The 21120-nt window shown below is 49.6% G+C and overlaps 1 protein-coding gene across 1 annotated transcript; it reads left to right on the forward strand.

The window, feature by feature from the left end:
- The first annotated feature begins 365 nt into the window (after positions 1-365).
- Positions 366-6058, forward strand: BMP4 (bone morphogenetic protein 4). The gene is made up of 3 exons (XM_061612530.1): positions 366-631; positions 1828-2255; positions 4841-6058. The coding sequence occupies exons 2-3, from the start codon at positions 1835-1837 to the stop codon at positions 5704-5706; spliced, it is 1287 nt and encodes a 428-aa protein (XP_061468514.1). The 5' UTR covers positions 366-631; positions 1828-1834; the 3' UTR covers positions 5707-6058.
- The last annotated feature ends 15062 nt before the right edge of the window (positions 6059-21120 follow it).

Raw genomic sequence — 21120 nt, forward strand, 5'->3', positions numbered from 1 at the left:
TTCCTAAGGCAAAGCCTCGAATATAGTGGGGCAGGCTTTGAATTCCCATCTGGGTCAGCCCAATACGTCTGCTGAAGCCGAAGAGAGTTCGATTCCCCCGTTAAGCCGAGCGCTGCTCTGCGCAAGAACCGCCCCTCTTCGCAACGCAGGTCCTGCAGAGAGGAGATTTTTGTTTTTGATTTGGAAAGAAAGAAAGAATGAAAGAACGAGCTCCGGGGAGATTGACAGAAGCCAAGAGGTGGGACTGCAAAACCAGAGGGGGGGGAGGAGGAGGAAGAGGGCGGTGCTTGCGCCCTGTTGATTGACAGGCTGGTGCGAGGAGTGACTCCTCGGATCCACGTGACTCTCTCCGGGGCTGGAAGAAAAGCAGGCGCCTGCTCGGGAGTTGCATTATATTCAAATATATTCATTTTCCAGGAGCCGCTCTGGAGCACCAAGTGGCGGCGCGATCGCTCCCTCCTAGCAGCGCGCAGCAGCGAGCGAGCGAGCGCCTGGCTGGCCGGCCAGAGTCTCCTCCGCTCCGCGAAGCCGCTTGACTCCGGATTCCCCGCGGGAGCTTTTTCCACGAGTCCGGCTCCACTCCTGGCTGTCAAGAACCATGGACTGTTTCTATATGCCTTGCTTTCTGTCAGTGAGTAACGCTTTCTCATTCCTTGTGTGAGTTCTTGCAACCGCCGCCGCCACCACAGAAAAACAATCTAATAATAATCATTCACAGCTTGTGTGTGTGTGTGTGTGTGCGTGTGTGTGCGCGCGTGAGAGAGAACACGTCTTGGGTTGTTGTGGTCTCTCAACTTTGTAGTTCTTGCCTTCGGCCCCTTTAAAACCAATGGTTCATTTCGAAGCAGTTTTCTTTTCGGGGGAAAGGGGGGCATTTTGGCTGCCGTCCCCTTGCGCACCGATGTGAGAGTAAGCCCTATTGACCAACGTGGGACTTACTTCCGAGTAAACATACATAGGATCGGACTGGATTGATTGATTGATTCAACCCCCCCCCCGATACGGCTCCGTCCCAGCCGGGGGTGGGGGAAGATATTTGTCAATTGCCGAAATGGAGAGTAACTCAAACAGCTGGAAGGGGCGGACGAAGGCCGTCTTTGCCTTCCGCGTTGACTTCCCGCCGCGACCCACAGAGCCCCTTTCACGCCGGAGGGGGGGCCCTGGAGCATCCCCCACACCCCTCAGACCCTCGCGGGCGGGACGCCTGGTTGCAGACCTAGTGGTTAGCGGCCGGCAGGCGGGGACGTTGCTGCGCAGCCCTGAGCACTTGCTCGCAAAGCTCTTTGCCCAGCCTTCCCGCGGGGCGTTTGGCGCAACAATGCGCGAGACCTCCGACCCCCACTTCTCCGCCCTCCCTGCCGTGTCTGTCTGTCTGTTTCCAGCAACAACAACAGTGAAAATGACGACCAGGGGGAAGCCCTGCTTGGATCGATTAGAGGCTTTCGTCTTTGCGAAGCGGGGAAACAACCAGCGTTTCTTGCACAAAGATGGATTTTCAGAACTTTGTACTCAGAAGTGCGCGCGTGTGTGCATTAATAGCTGATTTCATGACCCCATTTTAACGGAGACTGTTCGGTCGGATACACAGAGAGAAGAAAAGAATGTCGGGGGCTTAGTTGCAGAGGGGGGGGCTATTCTTCGGGTGGGTGCAAGAAAGCCTGCACTGGGCTCCTCTGGAGTGTTTTTTTTTTGGCGAGCTTGTGGTGCGTGCGCGTTTTGTTTCCTCAAAAAAAAAATATTGTGCGGCGTGTTTGACCAATCTTGTTTGTTTGTTTTCTTTTTTTTCTCCCCCTCCCCTCCCCTCCCCTCCCTATTCCACCCCCCCAGAGACATCATGACGCCTGGTAACCGAGTGCTGATGGTCATCTTATTATGCCAAGTGCTGTTAGGAGGTACTAACCGTGCCAGCTTGATACCCACCGAGACTGGCAAGAAGAAGGTCGCCGGGGATCTCCAGCAGCACCAGCAGCGGGAGCAGCCCGAGGAGCAGCAGCCGGAGCGCGGCGCCCCGGGAACTTCGCGCCGCCCGTTCCCAAACCATGAACTCTTGCGCGGGTTCGAGGCCACCCTCCTCCAGATGTTCGGGCTCCGGCGGCGGCCGCAGCCCAGCCAAGCAGTCCTCGTCCCCTCGTACATGCTGGATCTCTATCGCCTCCAGTCCGGGGAAGGGGAGGAAAAACTCCACGATCTCAGCCTCCAGTACCCGGAGAAGTCTACCAGCCGCGCAAACACCGTGAGAAGCTTTCACCACGAAGGTAGCGGAGCGCGCGGAGCAGTCATTAGACGTGGAAAGGGGTTTTTTTTTTGGAGGGGGCGATGAGGATAGATAGAATTTCAAAATTGCATCCGCGGGGCGGCGGCGGCGGGGGTAATCTGTCAAGAGTGGGCGCACCCTGACTCTGTTCCCTGGGGTTTACTTCCGAGGAAGGGCGCTTCAAAGAATCGGGCCGCAAGAGGATAATTTGGGGGCAAAAGCCTTGCTTGAAAGACTCCCAGGTGGCACCGGAGGTTTAATGCTCCTCTGTTTCGGTGTGTATGTGTGTGTGTGTGTGTGTGGAGGAGAGTTTATCCCCCCCCTTCCGCATTCCCCCTACTCGTCTTTGGATGCGATGGATTTGGACTGAAACCGGTTCCCGGTGGAATATTCCGGCCTGACTCCGGCTGCCCTTATCAGGAGATGAGCACGTATGCGTCTTGCCTTCTTCAGCATGGCCCCATGAAGCAGCTGAGGAGGTCGAACGGGGTGGGGTGGGCGGCTTTGAGGGGCCATTTATGCTCTGACTGAGCTCCAGGATCCGGGGAAACGTTTACACAGGAAAGACGTTCCCATTCTAAGCGCGCTGGATTGCTTTAGTGGCGGGAGGTGACCTGCATCGCCTGGTAGAGAGGAGGCCTGTAGAATACTCTGCGCTCTTGGGAACGCTATAGAGGTGGCTATTATTATTATTATTATTATTATTTAATCAGTAATTATTAATATTATTAAACAATCACCCTCCAATCATCCTGGGCTAAAAGGCGTTCTCTCTCCAACCCTTCCATCAAGGCAAGAACAGCCATCCAGATTTCACTCCGGTTTTGTTCCTCCCACCCCCGTCTGGCTCCTCGTCCGGCCCTTCCCGGCCCAAACTTTATGTAGAGACATCAAAGCTCTCGACACCGCCTTTTTTTTAACAGCTCCCGCTTGATTCTTTTGGGGAGGGGAAGGAAGAGAGGGAGGCGGAGTGTCTTTTTTTAACGACGGGCCTGAGTTGCTACAGCTGCGTTTGCAAAAAAAAAGAAAGGGAAAAAAAGGTGTGCGTGTCTTCTGTACAACTGGATCCAAATGTTTCCGAGCCAGCGTTTGCCTTTTCTCGAGCCCGGCATCCTGACCTACTGCGACTCCGCCTTCAGTGGGGCTCGGGGGCTCGGTGTAAGAGTTATTCCTCTGTAAAACCAACCAGAAAAATAGCAGCAGCAGCTATAACAGGCATGGCAGATTTGTGTAAAAGGCGCGTCTGTGGCAAGGTACAGCCTGTTTCCTCTAGAGGAGCGCCTGTTGTAGTCTCCAGAACTGCCGCGGAGGGCCTGGCGGATGTCAAGAGCCGAGATGCGTGCGTGGCGAGAGAGGGGTCACATCTGCTAGTGCCAGGACTTTCCGGGGAAGGAGGGGGGCACTCCGCGAGTGGAAAGGCCACAGAGGGGGATGTGGGTATAGCACAACAAGGCCTGCCTTCGAACTTGAGGGGATCATGCCAGAAGCCCCACCCTGCAAATCGCTGGTGGAAATCCAGCGGTGGTGAATTCCACAGTGGCTGCATCTACGTTTGCTCCCCGGCTGGAGGGCGTAGATTTCTTTGGGAGGGAGAGAGACATGCGTAGCTTTCGCCCATCCTGGGGATCTTACAGTCTCCAAGGGAAGTCGAGTTCCTGGGTCCCAAGGGCATGCACGCGTTCTTCTCGGGGCAGGGGGCCTCTGTGTCGTTTGCTCGGTTAAGCGCTGTGTGCATGTGTGGCGCCCTAGAAACAAAATAATAAATAATGATAAATGTGAGGTGAGGGATGGGCACTCTGCATGTGCTCGGAGGGTTCCATTGGATGTCTGGGCTGAGCCGTGGCAGCCCCCAAATCCAGAGCAACCCCCAACAGCTAACGAGGCCGGGGCAAATCTTTCCCAGTGGTAGAGAATCGCGCAAGATAACCTTGAGTTGAAAGCGCGAGCTCTCAAAAAGTGGCAGCAGAAGTTACTCTGACCTGCATCCCTGATGCTTGCAGGGACTCCTACGGATTTAAGTGGGGTGGGTGGGAATGGGTTACACCCTCCTAAGTCTGCGTGAAATCATAGCAGCGCAGCCGGATCGTCGGCCCGGAAGCAGCAGCAAGTCCGGCTTTATTTCTGGTGCGTTTAGGATGGCAGCCAAGACGGCTCTCCTATGTGCAAGTATCTCTCGTTGACCTGGGCTGGGCTTCGGCGGCAGGGAGTCAATGGGGGTGCCTACAGGGCGGTAGCCGCCTCATGGAAATCGAGTAAAAACACGGCTAGAGTGCAAAGGCCTCCCCGGCGTGTGTGATGGCACAATAGACCAGTGCAATGGACGAGAGGCCGCGCCAGGTGTGCTTTTTGGGGTGGGGGTGAGGACGTTAGCCCTCCTTTTTGCCCTCTCCAGCCTGGTGCATGAGCGGGCGGATCGCGCCCGATGCGCTACCCTCCCAGTGACCCTGGCACAGCCATCGCGGTCTGTTTTGTCTGGGCTTGCAAGAGTTGTGTCGTCGTCTTGTTTGTTTCGTCTTCCTCCCAGTGAAACCAACCGTCTCATTGCTCTCTTTCTCTGCCTCTCCCCACGTCCTCCCCCCCCCGCAGAACACCTGGAGCACGTGCCGGCCCCGGAGAATCAACCCGCCCGCTTCCGCTACTTCTTCAACCTCAGCAGCGTCCCGTCGGGCGAGGCCATCTCTTCCGCGGAGCTGCGGCTCTTCCGACAGCAGATCGAGGAGGAAGAGGCGGCGGCCTGGGAGGGGGGCTTCCATCGGATAAACATTTACGAGGTGATGAAGCCTTTCCGAGGGGGGGACTTGGTCACCCGGCTGCTGGACACCCGCTTGGTGCATCACAACGTGAGCCGCTGGGAGACCTTCGACGTGAGCCCCGCCATCATCCGATGGACCGCAGGCGGCCAGCCCAACCACGGGCTGGCCGTGGAGGTTGCCCACCTCCACCCCGTGCAGACTCACCAGGGCAAACATGTCCGGATTAGCCGCTCTTTACCTCAAGGGGGCCGCCTGGAGGCCGGCGAATGGGCTCGCCTCCGGCCTCTCCTGGTCACTTTCAGCCACGACGGCCGGGGCCAGTCTCTGCTGACGCGGAGGGCCAAGCGGAGCCCCAAGCACGCGCACCAGCGGCTGCGCAAGAACAAGCGCAACTGCCGCCGCCACGCCCTCTATGTGGACTTCAGCGACGTGGGCTGGAACGACTGGATCGTGGCGCCCCCGGGCTACCAGGCTTTCTACTGCCACGGGGACTGCCCCTTCCCTTTAGCTGAGCACCTCAACTCCACCAACCACGCCATCGTGCAGACTCTGGTGAACTCCGTCAATTCCAGCATCCCCAAAGCCTGTTGTGTCCCCACGGAGCTCAGCGCCATCTCCATGCTTTATCTGGACGAATATGACAAAGTGGTTCTGAAGAACTACCAGGAAATGGTGGTGGAGGGGTGTGGGTGTCGCTAAATGAGAGAGAGAGATTAAGGGATCGATTACCTTCCCCCCACCCCACCCCACCCCCTTTCCCCCCCACCTAGCCAGCCTTCCCCATCCAAAATCCCCAGCAACGGAAGCGGAAGCCAGGGAGAAAAGTCTGCTCCCAGTTTCAAAAATGGGCTGGTCTTTGCTTTTAAAAAGAAAAGGACCAAAAAAAAAGTTATCGTAAATCCTCTTCCTCACCTACACAAACTGAGAAATGAGAAAAAATCCCCTTAATCCGTTCACCTTGACCTTATTTATGACTTTATGTGCAAATGTGTTGACAATAATGATCATATATTTTGACAAAATATATTTATAACGACATATTAAAAGATAAAAAATAAAGTGAGTCATTATTTTAAAGGTAAATGCAATATTTTTATCTATTTTAAAAATATCCTTTATTCTTAGGTGGGGTGAGGTGGGGTGGGGTGTCCTTCCCTTCCCTCCTGGTTGTGGGGGTTGCATGGAGGTTGTATCCCCCTGTTACTCTTTCATTTTGCATCGCCTTACAATCCAATATGTGTCTACACAGAAGTAAGCTCCATTGGGTTCAATGGGACTTACTCCCAGGTAAGCATCTGTTGGATTGCAGCCTTGATGGTTAACTCTCCCGCTTTCCTGCAATTTCTTGTGGATGCAATTCTGGGGCATGGCTGGATTTAGATTTCTTCCCCTCCTCCTAAAAATAGGACCTCCTTCCTCTGCTCTTCTCGACCAGTCTAGCTTTTAGCATTTTTTTTTGTTTAAATGACTGCAGCAGGGTTTTAATCATTGCTTTGCCTGATGAGCTCCACCCGGCCAAACGAAGCCTTTGGGTCACAGCCAGCCCTCGGCAGGGGGTGGGGATTAGGCTCTGATTTCTGGCTTTGAAAGGGCCTTATCTCCCTTGCCCCCACTGGGCTAACCACAGCTCCTGTGCATGCTTGTGACCAACTTTGGGTGTTGTTGTCGGGGATGCACTTTGCCTGGAGTTTTATTCATTTATTTTATTTATATTTGATTTATATCCCCCTTTCCTTCCAGCAGTTTTCAAACTATCTGATGGATTCTGCCTTTTCCTGTCCAAAGTCCCAGACTGAGTGGAAGCGATTCTCAGATAAGAATGCTCAAGTTCAAAACTGCAGCACCTAAGAGCCCCCAAACTGAAAGGCTGATGAGATGGCGCCCACACCACCCATTTAAAGCACCTGGCTTCCTCCAAAGAATCCTGGGAGCTGTTGTTTACCCCTCATTAGAGCTGCGACAACTCCCCGCACCCTTAATAAACTACACTTCCCAGGATATTTTAGAGGAAGCCCAGTGCTTTAAATGGATGGGGTGGCAATGAGGCTTTGCTCAAGGTGTAAACCTGCGTCTGCTCAGAAGCAAGTCCCAACCATTTCAATGGCGTGTCCTTCCTGGTATGTGGCTTCAGGGCCCTGCAGACTTTCCCTCCTCAACCAGAGCCACAAAATAATTAAGGCAAAAAATTGCAACAATGCGGATTGACTGCAGGGCCCTTGGAAGCCAGCGTTTGCTGGTGTGACTTGCACTGAGCCCACTGGAGTCATGCTGATTGCGTTCTTTGGCCCCAGGGCTTAATTTAAGCCAGCCACTGTCCCAAAATCAGGTATGGGAAAAGTGGGTAACCTGAACACATGCAGAGTGCATTTCTGTCACCTCTGGGTTACTTTCTGACCTCCCCTCCTCACCTCTAGGACTGGAGGCCAACAGTCACACCTGGGCCGCTGCCTTTCTTTCCTGAAGCCAACCACAGCTTTGCCTTCAAGGGATGGAGCTGATTCCGTTGCCCCTGGGCTTAAATCCGAGGACATCAGTGTCAGGCTGTTGTGGGTGGCTGCCTTTTCCTGTTTACGTCCTGTGTGTCTGCAGCTTTTGCTTTTGGATGGGGTCTTATTTGGCATGGGCTTTGCCCAACACACTTTCTTCATCTTTTTATTTTTTATTTTAAGGATGCTTGGTTCCCCCCCCCCCTCCCTGTGCCTAATATTTTGAAACATGTTTATTTCCACACTGACCTCAAGGCAGCAGGCTCTGCCTTTGCGATGAGTATTACTACAACTCTGATTTCCTGCAATTGCATCTTCTCACCTGGCTCTGTTGCTCTTCCCCCAATTTGTGTAACCAGGCTGTGATTAATTGGGGTGGGTGGGTGGATGAGGATGAAATACTTTGCATATGCTCAGGAGACTCTTCAAGAGTCATCACAATGGTGTAGCCAGACTATGATTAGTTAGCAAAGGTGTTGGATGTGGGAGGAAATACGCTGCATGTGTTCAGGGGAGCCTTCTGGTGCCATCAAGAAACTGGGAACCTTGCAAGGGAGTCTAGAGACCTGCCTCAGGTGCCATCCCTTCAGCCCTGGGAAAAAGAAAGGTTGCTTGTTTGGGATGGGCCTGTTCTTTTGCCCTGAGCTACAGGAGCAAGAAAACAAGCCAGCTGGCCACACCAAATTCACCTCACCCAGATGGGGAAAAGCACCCGACTTGCTAACCAAGTGTTTTCATCAAGGGAGGGACAGAGATGCATCTGAAAGAGACTCGGGGTTTACCTGAGGGAGAATAATGCTCATCCCCAGAGGTGTTTTTTCACCTTCTTCCCTTCCCTTCTTCTTTTAAACCTATTTTGCCTCTAGCCTTCAGGTTCAAAGCTATTAACATTTGGGACCAGAAAAGTGATGAGGGAGGGCACTTTACCTGGCTTCAAAGCTTTCACAAGCCTTTGAAGATCCTATCTGGCAATTATGATGCTCAAAGAGGTGCGTGGAGATTTCAAAAGAGTTAAGCATGGATTGGGAGCTAAATGGCTATTTGGGGGTCTGGTTTTTTTTTTTTTTTGAAAGAAACAACAACAAAAAGATTGCCCCATGAAAAGAGGCTTGGAAGGGAAGGAGGGAGTGAGGAACAAATCGAGGGAAAGCACTGTGAGGGAGCGAGACTTGACCTCAGTGGTAGTTTGCTGCCAAGTAAACTTGCAAAAGGGCAGGTTGCATGGAGAGTGTGCATCACAGCTTTGATGTTGCCCATGGTGCTGTGGGCACAGTCCACTGAGCCTTTGAACGCTCCATGGAAGTGAATGGGGGGGGGGTCGCAGAAAGGGCCAGGTCTGAGAACCATGCAGCTTGCCGTATACATTCCATCCATTTAAACCGCATGGCTTCCCTCAAAGAAGCCTGGGAACTGCAATCTGTTAAGGATTCTGGAGGTGGTAACTCTGTGAGAGGTAAACTGCACTTCCCAGGATTCTTTGGGGGCAGCCATGTGCTTTAAATAGACGGTTGGAGGGCAACCTCTGAGTACCAATTTCTGGCACCTGCAGGTGGGGCAAGTGCTGTTCTGCTCAGGTCCCGCTTGCAGGCTTCCCAGAGGAGTCACCTGGCTGACCACTATGAGAACAGGAAGCTGGACTAGATGGGCCCCCTTTGGCCTGATCTAGTGGCATGGCTCTTCTTACGTCCTGAACCGCTTTTGAATAAATAATGGGCACCATTCACTGCAGTGGTTGAGCCCTTGCACGGCCGGCGTCTGTGCAGGAGAACCTTCTGGTGGATCATGTCCCTAGTGGTTTTGGTTTTGAAAGGTGGGCCTCTTTGTATGCCAGTTTGGAAGGAAATTTCATTGCGAGGAGGCAGGTTTCAGGGCAAGGAAGAATTCCAGGGAATGAGGTTTGATTTGAATACCAAAAAGATTGCACAGATGAGAGAGCCTGAGCGCTTTCTCCCGGTCGCCTGTTGGCCTGTCACCCCTGGGTGCAATTCTCCCAGTTAGCTCTGGTACCAGAAAAGAGCCAAGCTGGGAGAAAAGTGTCTGGGGTGATGGGCAGGTGAGCAGTGAGGTGGGGGTTTCGGTTCAATCCCCTTCCTGGGGATGCCGGTGACTGAACCTGCAGCCTCGCGCAGGCAACGTTGAGTGATCGCACTTCCCTTCGAAATCATAGGGAGGTTCCTCATGGTTCTGAAAAAGGGCAGATTTAAACAGAGGGCTACCTTATATCGAGTCGGGCCATTGGTCCGTCTAGAACTGGATTTTCTGCACTGAGCAGTGAGTCAGGCCAGATAGCCTATAAAGCTCCCTCCAACTCTATGGTGGGAGGTGGTAGTGATAACAACAATGTATTTGTGCATTTATATCCCACTTTTTCCTTTAAGGAGCTCAAGGTGGCATACATGTTTCTTCCCCTCTCCACTTTGTCCTCACAATAGCCCTGTGAGATGCTGACTGGCCCAGGGTCACCCAATGAGCTTGACGGCTGAGTGGGGATTTGTTCTCTGGCCTCCCAAAGTCCCAGTCCAACATTCTAACCACCCATTGGAATAGATGAATTTAAGTAACTTAAATCCATTGATTTCAATGGGTGTAGTAAGATTTGACTTAGTTGGATATCATTCTACGTAAGCCAGTGGGTGTAGTGGTTAGACTGTTGGACTAGGACCTGGAAGAACAGGGTTTAAATCCCCATTTGGTCATGAAGCTCTCTGAGTGACCTTACGCCAGTCACAGTCTCTCAGCCTAACCTTCCTCACAGGGTTCTTGTGAGGATAAAACAGAGATGGAGGAGACAACTGTGGACGCAACCTTGAATTAAAATAACATCCCCCATCTGCTTTATAAGAAATAGGGATTTTCCCTAGGACATCTAGTGTGGTCCTTTGATTGTTTATTGATAATATTTATACTATGCCTGTTTTCCCCCAATAGAGTGCAATATGGCATGCATGGAGATGCCAGGATGTCTCCCATCCAGACATTAGCAGACTCAGGCCTGCTTAACTTCAGCAAGGTTGCTACATCATTTGCTTTTGTCCTAGTCAGTTGGTTTAATTACTCAGCCCTCTTCTGTTGACTGTAGCCCAATAGCCATGTATGTTAGCTTGCAGGTGATGGGCAACTCTGCTGTTTTTGTAGTCCCAAGCAGGCAGCAAAATCAAGAAGTTTTGCAACAGTGGGGATAGTTCAGCAGGTCTTTGGGGCAACCTCTTCCAAAGCTAACCCATGCTCCTTGAAAGACTATCTTAGCAACAACAACAACAACAACAAAAGCATCTTTGAGCAGTGCAGATGTAATAACTTCAATACTAAGCCAGTTTTTCCCCCTGAAACCCCCCTGCCCCTCCACCTTGCTTTGCTTAACACCCAGCCAGATAGGGAATTCTGGTGGACTCAAAAACTTGCCCACTATTTGAGACTTCTTGGTTGGTCATAATAAAGGGACTTTGGAATTTTTTGAAATAAAAAAAAGTCATGTTCAACAGTAGCTGTCTGTGTTCATGTCACCTGCCTCTTCCTCCGCTTAGCTTGATGGGTGGGTTTATCTCCGAGAAAGGCTTATTTGTTCCGCGTGGAGAGGATTGTGAAGGGGTGGCCCCAGGAGACGACACCGTTGGCCCTGCGGGGAAATCAGTGATGGCGTTTCGTCCCTGCCAATCTCTGCTATGTTTCCAAGCCATTTGGGGACTTTCGTCTCCTCCTGCCCTCCTGCCACTGCTGCAGCACAACTTAACATTGGGGTGGGCTGCTCTCTCCCTACTCACCATGTGCATGCTTGGGAGCGGAGTGGGAATTCTAATCAAAGCCTCAAGTTTAATTCATCTGGAATTAATTAATTGGAAGGTCCGACTGGGGCCCCGCTTGATGGTGGAAGCAAGTCAAGACGGGCACTTGGCACAATATTGCTAGAGGTAGTGAATTTAGGAAGGTGCTTTACACTGAGTCAGGCCGTTGGTCCACCTGAGTCAGTAATGATTACACTGACTGGCAGTGCCTGTCCATGGTTTCAGACAAGAGTTTTTCCCAGGCTTTCCTGCAGATGTTGTACCACTGAGGTATTGCATTTGCCATAAAAGGATTCCAGTCCTCATGGTTCGGAAGAAGGGGTTGATTTATGTAAGAACACAGGAAGGTGCCTTACGTTGAGTCAGATCAATTGAGTTATATTGGTCCATCTAGCTCAGTATAGTTTACACTGACTGGCAACAGCTCTCCAGGGTTTCAGGCAGGATTTGCTCCTAGCCCTATGTGGAGAGTGTGGGGCACTGAAACGGAGATCTCCTTCCTACAAGGCAGTTGCTGCACCGCTGTGCTAGTCTGGGCCAGTTGCAGTGCAGCAAAGGATCCTGGGACACCCCATTTTGTGCCAACCATCTTTTCTTGACCCAGCCTTGGTCGGATCTTGAGTGTGTGCGGCGATGACCAATGGTGGTTCAGGACCAACAATGAGAAATGCTTCCTCACCCAACACTCAGTTCACTAGTGCAAGATGCAGAGAAGGCCAATAGATTAGATGGCAGAGCAGCCTGACCTGAGCATGTTTACTCAGATGGAAGCCCCACTGAGTTCCGTGGGGTGCATTTTTCCAAATGAACAGAGCAATCCTAGGTATAGGAAGCTGGAGGGATTTACTCTGGCTTAACTTAAGCCACTATAAATTCCAAACTCTGTCCAGGAGTGTGACTACTGCCAGCTGAGCTAAGCAGAGGGAAAACAAGCCTTTAAAACAGAGCTTGATTTACACAACCCTTCTTGCGGGCTGGTGCTCCGCTGGGTTTGGAATAGGGGTAAGTCCCTTCTTGTGCTGCCAGGCCCCCAGAAGACCCCTTTTGGGGGATTTCTGCTGGCTTAAATTCCTCCGGCTTGAGTTCCACCAGATGAGCTGCAACTGAACACAGCATAGCCCCAGCTCAGCTGGGTTGAAGTGCTTACACTGGCATATTCCCAGCTGAGTCAGGATAAGGGAGTTATGCTGGTGCAACCCTGGCTCAACCAGGCCTGGGACAACCTATTCCTGCACTCAAGTTCTGCCTGCAGGCTCCCCTTGGTTGGCCACTGTGTCAACAGGATGCTGGCCTGATCTAGCAGGCTCTTCTTACGTTCTTGTAGGCAATACACAATTATTACACATAAAATATAATTGCATTACAATGATTATATAATTGCCCATGGCCTACAGTTCTTATTCCAAACTCACTCATCCCCGCTTATCTTGGGTTTGGATTGGTTGTGCTATAAGTGTGTTTAGGATTTGCCACATTTATAATAATAATAACAATAGCAACATCAATAAATTATGATTGTTGTTGTTATTGTTATTATCCATCCTTCAACCTAAGGTCCCAGGGTAGGTTACAACACTTTAAAATACATCCTTAAAAATGAAAGGAATAGAAATGGACTGCCTTCAAGTCGATCCCGACTTATGGCGCCCCTACGAATAGTGTTTTCATGGTAAGCGGTATTCAGAGGGGGTTTACCATTGCCTCCCTCTGAGGCTGAGAGGCAGTGACTGGCCCAAGGTCACCCAGTGAGCTTCATGGCTGTGTGGGGAATCAAACCCTGGTCTCCCAGGTCATAGCCCAACACCTTAACCGCTACACCACAGTGGCTCTCTATCCTTAAAAATAGATTAGAGCCAATTCAAGGAATGAAGGCCATTGGCTGTGCTAACCAAACAGAACTTCTGCATATGCTTTAAAAAAAAAAACAATGTTTTTAACCCTTTTTAAAAGATGTTTTAAAGCTTTTTAAAAAATGTTTTTAATGTTGTTTTGTTTTAACGTATTTTAAGGTCTGTTTTTATGGTGTTTTAAAGTGTTTTTAGCATTTTTGTTTGCCGCCCTGGGCTCCTGCTGGGAGGAAGGGGGCAGGGCATAAATCCAATAATAAATGAATAAAATAAATAAATAAATATAGAAGCAGTATATCTCTGAATGATGCAGAGAACCATCGGGGGGGGGGGGAATGCTGGTTGGCGCAGGAAACAGAACGCAGTCTACAATTCCTTGGAGTGAGCCCCATTGAACTCAGTGGGACTTACCTCTGAGCAGAGGTGTATAATACTGGATGAAGATCTTTCAGCTGACCCAGTAGCAGACACTGATGTTCGTAAGGTAGACCCAACAAACCTCAAAACATTTTTTTTGGCAGTAAATTTCATCCACCCTCTTCCTTTCTTTCTCAGTCCCAGTGTGCCTGTGTGTGAAAGCAATTGTCGAACATATATTGCATAAAAACATTATGCGCAAATGGTTTTTTGGAGGGGGGGGAAGGGAGGGAGAGAGGAAAAGAAGAAGAGGAATCCGTCTTCAGCATTTGTTGTTTTTCATCACCGGAGCTCTCCATGCCTCCAAAAGGGCAGCTTAGTTGAAACCAATAAAAGAGAAGTGGAAGAGTTGCCAAAAGCCTCATCTCCCTGGAGTGTGCAGGTGGAGACCGATCAGAGCCGGAGGCGAAAGCAAACGCGAGCGCACGTGCACACGCAGACACACACTTCTGCATTTCTCTTGCAGAAAGTCCCTGCCAAACGAAGGCGGCTGCTTCTCTCCCATCCCAACCTCCCTCCCCGAATTCTCCTTCATGGTTCCTATCCTCCTACAAGGTGCACGCCCCCTCCCAGGATTGCCCTCCTGCCTCTTCTCCCTCCGTGTGAACGTGCTTGATCCCCAAATCCTTCTGTTTTGTTTTTCCAAGCCCCTGCCTTAGTTTTGAACCCATGCCTTTATACAAATCTGTGGTGTGTGTGTGTAAACTCACCTAAGAGTACTGTGCACAGTTCTGGTCTCTGGCACCTCAAACAGGAGATGGCAGAACTGGAAAAGGTTCAGATAAGGGCAGCCAGAATGATCAAGGGCATGGAGCGGCTCCCCTTTGAGGAAAGATTACAACATTTGGGGCTTTTTTTTTTAGTTTGGAGAAAAGGCCAGTAAGTGGGGACATGATGAAATGGAAATGGACTGCTTTCAAGTCGATCCTGACTTACGGCTACCCTGTGAATAGGGTGTTCATGGTAAGCGGTATTCAGAGGGGGTTTCCCATTGCCCCCCTCTGAGGCTAGTCCTCTCCAGCTGGCTAGGGCCTGCTCAACTTGCCACAGCTGCACAAGCCAGCCCCTTCCTTGTCCACAACTGCCAGCTGGGGGGCAACTGGGCTCCTTGGGACTCTGCAGCTTGCCCACGGCTGCACAGGTGGCAGGGCACATTACCCCTGAGCCGCTCACTGTGTGGGTGATCTTTAGCTGGCCCTTGACGCCCAGGAGACACAAGCGGGGATTTGAACTCACAGACTCTGGACTCCCAGCCAGGCTCTCCTCCCCACTGCACTATACCAGACCTGGGGACATGATAGGGGTGTATAAGATTATGCATAGCATGGAGAAAGTGAATACAGAGTTTTCCTCCCTCTCTCACAACACCAGAACTTGTGCCATCCAGTGAAGTTGAATGTTGGAAGATTCAGGACAGACAAAAGAAAGTACTTTTTCAGACGGCATATGCTTAAACTGTGGAATTTGCTATCGCATGAGGTCGTTAACTTGGACAGCTCTAAAAGAGAATGAGATGAAGTCATGGAGGAGAAGGCTATCAATGGCTACTAGCCAGGAGGGCTATGCAGGGCCGCACTGTGACTTTCATGGGCCCTAGGCACTTTTGCCTTTGTGGGCCCCTCCCACCATAATAATATCAATATTAAAATTATTTTTGATATAACTTTCAATATTTCAGCATTTAATTTTTTTTTGTTTTAGGCAAAATTTAATAGACTTTCATGGGCCCTAAAAGTTTCATTTTTTTCTGATGTGAGAGAAAAAAACATTTTCTTTGACCCTAAAAGTTCATTTTTTCCCTTCTGATTTTAAAAGAAATTAAAACATTTTCGTGGGCCTCTAAAAGTATCATGGGCCCTAGACACTGTGCCTACTGTACCTAATAGATAGCAACATAGCAATTAACTGCCAGGGAGACTCTGCTTGTTAATTTTTATTATGTATATTTTCTATGTCTTTGTTTATATTCAATATTAAAGTTTTTTTTACAGTATTTGTCATGGCCTATGGCTAGCACAATAAACATTTTTGACTTGACTTGACTAATAGATAAGTTGGCCCTGCCAACCAAGAGGTCTTTTGTATCTTTAAAAGTTGTGGAGGGGGGAGGGAGAATTCCGCCTTGTGGTTTTTCTCATTACAGTCTTGCAAGAACAGCTGCACTTGGCTGACTTTCTCTTCTCCTAAAGATACAGGATCAGTCTCAGGGATTGAACCTGGCAACTCTAATCAGAATGGACCCCCTTGCTCTTTTGCGTTTCATGCAATACAGTGCCTTACTGGATCAGGTCCTCTTGGACTAACACACCCCAAAGCAGCAAGGAGTCACATCTGTGCTATCTGCTCTCCACCCCCCCCCCAGCACCTCAACTCATAAAGTGTGTTCTGGTGTTTGCTGGAATGCATGCACGTGTATCTGTGGCTGCAGCTCACTTCCCCCCCCCAAAAAAAAATCCACTTGCATATTGTCCATGCTCATTCTCCCACCATCCCCATGTTGTGTGGGAAAAGTCTGCAGGGGGCTTTTACTCTCAGAGGTAGAACTCTGCACCAGGTATTCTAGTTGAAGTCAAGGAAACGTAACCAGAAGGCCCCTGCAAACTTCTCCCGGTCAACAATGCAGAGGGGGTTAGGGGCTGAGGGGGCCCACTACACATATGAGGACACTGCTCACATTTTGAGCACTTGCATGCTCAGACCCTCCCCCATCTCACACAATCAACATTTGTTCCTTTATCCGAGGATGCCAGGTGACTTGTTTTGTTGCTTGCAACACTGAGGAGCCAGCAAGATTTTGTACAAATATTATTTTTATAGCAGCTGGTTTTTATAGAAGTTGATAAGACAGGAAGACAACATCAGCTCTGATGTAGATTATATATCTAAAGAAGAAGAAGAAGAAGAAAAAGAAAAAGAATCACCTGAATGATATACACAAGACACCAGCACTGAATAAGGATATACAGAATCGGGTATTTTTATGTTCAGGAACAGCAAGACTATCTAGGAGTCAAGCAGGAATAGGAAGCACCTCTGCAGTAACTGTGGTGTCAAACCCACTCTTTTTTTTTTTTATGCCAGTGACCATGTGGTGCCTGGAGCGTGCATCTCTGCATCAATCTGTTGCAGTGCTTTTCAGCAAAGGAACATTTCTGCCACAGAACGCCTGCACTGAGTTGCCTAGGACATCAAGCCCGGTGAGTGGCTCTGTGGATATTGTACCCCTGTATCATCAGTTCTTTGTAAGCTTGCTCTAGGTTGGACTGTAAAGTCTCAGCTGGAGGTTGTTGCTGTTATGGGTTGCTACTAAAGGACAACATCAAAGGGCCTAATTCCCTTTAGGGTTGTCCCTTTGGGGTTAGAAAGAGGGTCAGGACCCTGAATTTTGACTGGGTTGCGGTGTGTGCTGTAGGTATGGGCTGATCCTTCTTGTTGAGAGGAGGGGAAGGGGGCTGGAGATTGGCCCAGGTAAGAGCTGACTAGGGGCCTTAAAAGTGCAAGCCATTGAGTCCTAGAATAATGTTTTCCATGGTTCTTCCTTCCTTGTTCCTAGTCTTTTAAGTTGGTCAAACTGTTTTAAAGTGGGTAATACCACATTCTGTTCCAGCACGTCTAACTGTTTTGTTTTGTCGTTTTGCTTTTACTTTTTTGTTGTTACACAGAGTGAGCTTTTATTGTAGTAACTCCGGATCTAAGTGGAGTGAATGAATGAATCAGATTTAAAAGAAAACATAGCGGAAGATTCCAGGTCATGCTCTCCGGTGCATGTTTCATTCAGGCAGAACACTGCCCTGGGTGGCTCTGTGGGGCTTCCTGTTGTCCTTGCATGACTGGAGGGTGTGTGCCCTCGCCTAGAATGCACTCGGCATTCCTCTGTGGCCAGATTTTGCAGAGGGACATGGATTGGGCCAGCCATCTCTCAGGAAACCTTGCCCTCTTTTACCAATCTTCTTATTGAGGAATTTGTGATAAGCTTCTGAGAAACTCCCAGCCGTCCCCACAAGCACAGCTGGAGAACTTCTGTTCTGTATCACCACTGTATCCCGCTCTGCCCCAAAGAACTTGGAAGGATTCATGAGGCAATCCCAGGTTACCCTCACTATGTGTCTGTGCAATAGGTTAGGCTGAGATATAGTGACATGTCCCAACTGGCTTTGTTCCTGAGCAAGTATTTGAATGGAGGGCATTTTAAAAGACTAGCCCAGGACACAAAATTGCATCAAACATGCATAATTTATGTGATGCAAATTTAGACCAACTTTCAGAAGGGAAAACAGACTCAGTCAGGCCTTAGTCTTGCTGTTGTTATGTGCCTTCAAGTCGACTACGACTTATGGTGACCCTCAGGGCCGGTTCTAAAGGGTGGCCAGGTGGGGCACTGCCCCGAGGGCCCCTGGAGCTACAGGGGGCCCTCAGCGGCCCCTCCACTCCCCTTCTGCTATCCACCCCCCCACGCCCCTATTTACCTGTCTCCTGCCTTTTAGTATTGCCCTTAATGAAGATGGCGGCCGCAGTTGCCCTAAAGTATTGAAGCCCCTGCCACCATCTTAGTTGATGGCAGAGATGCGTGTGCATAGCACGCACGCGTGCCATCAACAAAGATGGCGGCGGAAGCGTCATCCCCTTGGGGAAACCGTGGCCGTCATCTTGGTTAATGGCAATAGTAAAAGACAGGAGGCAGGTAGGGGGGCGTGGGGGCCCCCCTGCGCACACGCACATGAACATGCACACATGCTGGGGCCCAGGGCAAGCTGATGCCCAAGGGCCCCGGCATGCCTGGAGCCGGCCCTGGTGACCTCCAAGAGCATCTGTCATGAACCACCCTGTTCAAATCTTGTAAGTTGAGGTCTGTGGCTTCCTTAATGGAATCAACCCATCTCTTGTTTGGCCTTCCTCTTTTTCTACTCCCTTCTGTTTTCCCCAGCATTATTGTCTTTTCTAGTGAATCAGGTCTTCTCATGACGTGTCAAGCTCTCCTCCAACACCACATTTCAAATGAGTTGATTTTTCTCTTATCCGCTTTTTTCCCTGTCCAACTTTCACACCCATACATAGAGATCGGGAATACCATGGTCTGAATGATCCTGACTTTAGTGTTCAGTGATACATCTTTGCATTTGAGGACCTTTTCTAATTCTCTCACAGCTGCCCTCCCCAGTCCTAGCCTTCTTCTGACTTCTTGACTATTGTCTCCATTTTGGTTAATGACTTTGCCAAGGTATTGATAATCCTTGACAAGTTCAATGTCCTCATTGTCAACTTTAAAGTTTCATAAATCTTCTGTTGCCATTAGTTTAGTCTGTTTGACGTTCGGCTGTAGTCCTGCTTTTGTGCTTTCCTCTTTATTTATTTTATTTATTTATTTTATTCAATTCGGTTACTGCTAGTAGTATGGTATTGTCTGCATATCTTAAATTGTTGATATTTCTCCCTCCAATTTTCACACGTCCTTCATCTTGGCCCAATCCTGCTTTCCGTATGATATGTTCTGTGTATAGATTAAACAAATAGGGTGATTAAATTACCCCTGTCTCACACCCTTTCCCATGGGGAACCAATCGGTTTCTCCATATTCTGTCCTTACAGTAGCCTCTTGTCCAGAGTATAGGTTGCGCATCAGGACAATCAGGTGCTGTGGCACCCCCATTTCTTTTAAAGCATTCCATAGTTTTTCATGATCTACACAGTCAAAGGCTTTGCTGTAATTTATAAAGCACAGGGTGATTTTCTTCTGAAATTCCTTGCTCCGTTCCAATATCCAACGTATATTTGCGATGTTATCTCTGGTGCCTCTTCCATTCTAAATCTAAATTAAATTCCTAAATCTAAGTCTTGCTAGCAGGGCTTAATTTGCTTCTGGCCAATTAGGATGGCCGATGGCTGGGGTCTCACCAATACCATAGTGGAAGAGAAGGGCCACAGCTCAGTGGTAGAGCACCTCTTGTGAGTGCAGAAGGCTCCCGGTTCGGTCCCCGGCATCTCAAGCAGGGCTGGGAAAGACCCCCTCTGAAACTCTGGAGAGCCGCTGCCTGTCAGAGTAGACAATATGGAGCTAGATGGACTAATGGCCTGACTCTCTATACGGCAGCTTCCTGTGTAACTGTTGGCCGCCGCCCATATGTGAGTGACAGGGCTTGTCCAACAGGAGTTTCCCACTCAGGCTGCCAAGTATGAAGAGACCTACACGGGGCGGGGTGAAGGAATGGATTGCCCAGCTGTCGGTCTGCCAGATGTGCAGGGAGTGATGGAAGCAGCTCAAACTTGGCATCTGCTTGGGGTGTCCAGATTCCTGGGGCGCCCGCTTCTGCAGTGCAGGAATGACGGCCTCTGCCTGCACTTTTAGAGGGGGATATCCCGGGGTGGCGATGGAGAGCCTTCGAACCCAAGCCATTAATGCAGTTGTACAGAAGAATGTGGAGGCGAGTGGCAGAGCACCTGTTTTGCGTGCAGAAGGTCCCAGATTCGATTCCCAACATCTCCAGGCAGGGCTGGGAAAGATTCCAGGCCTGAAATCCCAGACAGCCGCTGCCAGTCAGTGTAGGCGATGCTGGGCTAGACAGACCAATGGCCTGACTCAGTATATAGCAGTTTAAGATGTTCCTGTACTGCACTTTGCAGCATGCTCAGCTGCCCTGTAAGGGAAGCTGAAAAAGAATAATTAGATTTAGAAAAAGGGGGGAAGGCCGGGTCAGTAGATCTGGGATCTGGCACAAAGGACACTGGCTTGTGCCCCCTGGGCCACCTCTGTGACAATTCTGATTGGGACTCAGGTCTCCCCTGTCCCATGTCTAACATTATTGTCCACTGCTACATGCTAGCATCTGAAAAGGAGGTCTTCACTACAAAAGTGCTACAGGATGTTTGCAAACCTTTAAGGTGCCCCAATACCCTGTTGTTTTTCCTTGAACAGGACTATACGTTATTCAGGAATGTAAGGATCTCTCTCTCTCTCTCTTATACACACACATCCACGCAAGAATCTTCCCCATACATACATTATGTATCATGTTGTATGATTTGCACATGTGTGTACATTACCTGATATCTCATAATTTGGGGAGTGAGCCCTTGATAGCTTCTATATGAACCGTCTCCACTGAAAAGTATTGTGCTTGCATTGACATTGTTGCTGCTATGGGGAGTTCTGTCCGCGGTGATTAATCTGTGGCAGATCACAAACGTGCTGCAAGCCATCATTTCATGCTGCAGTTGACAAGGGAGGAAGCTGGATTCGTGACCTAGCCACTCCGTGTGTATACGTGTGTATGGATCAGTTCACATGGTCATGGGGCACGCACAAGCTTAAGGGTTCCCAAACGGTGGTCTGTGGACTACCAGTGGTCCACGAGCTTCATTCAGTGGTCTGCAACATGCCTGGATTAAATATCTATATTTTCCTTTCAATTGTATTTTGATTGCTTGTTTTATTTCTTGTATTTTATTGTATTCCAATTTGAATTTTATGGAATGCAAAATGTTCTAAACTCAACGTAAGAAGTAAAAGGAGCTATAAGATGCAATTAAAAATCACACAGCATCGAGCATGAGAGCATCACCATTGTTGCAACTGGCAGAAAAATA

Source organism: Rhineura floridana, chromosome 2 (assembly GCF_030035675.1).
Source record: "Rhineura floridana isolate rRhiFlo1 chromosome 2, rRhiFlo1.hap2, whole genome shotgun sequence".
Taxonomy (NCBI): domain Eukaryota; kingdom Metazoa; phylum Chordata; class Lepidosauria; order Squamata; family Rhineuridae; genus Rhineura; species Rhineura floridana.

Bases quoted from the DNA above. Each gene is read 5' to 3' on its own strand.
- BMP4 (XM_061612530.1), top strand. From the start codon at position 1,835: ATGACGCCTGGTAACCGAGTGCTGATGGTCATCTTATTATGCCAAGTG. The intron at 2,256-4,840 runs GTAGCGGAGCGC...CCCCCCCCGCAG, and splicing joins GAGAAGCTTTCACCACGAAG to AACACCTGGAGCACGTGCCG.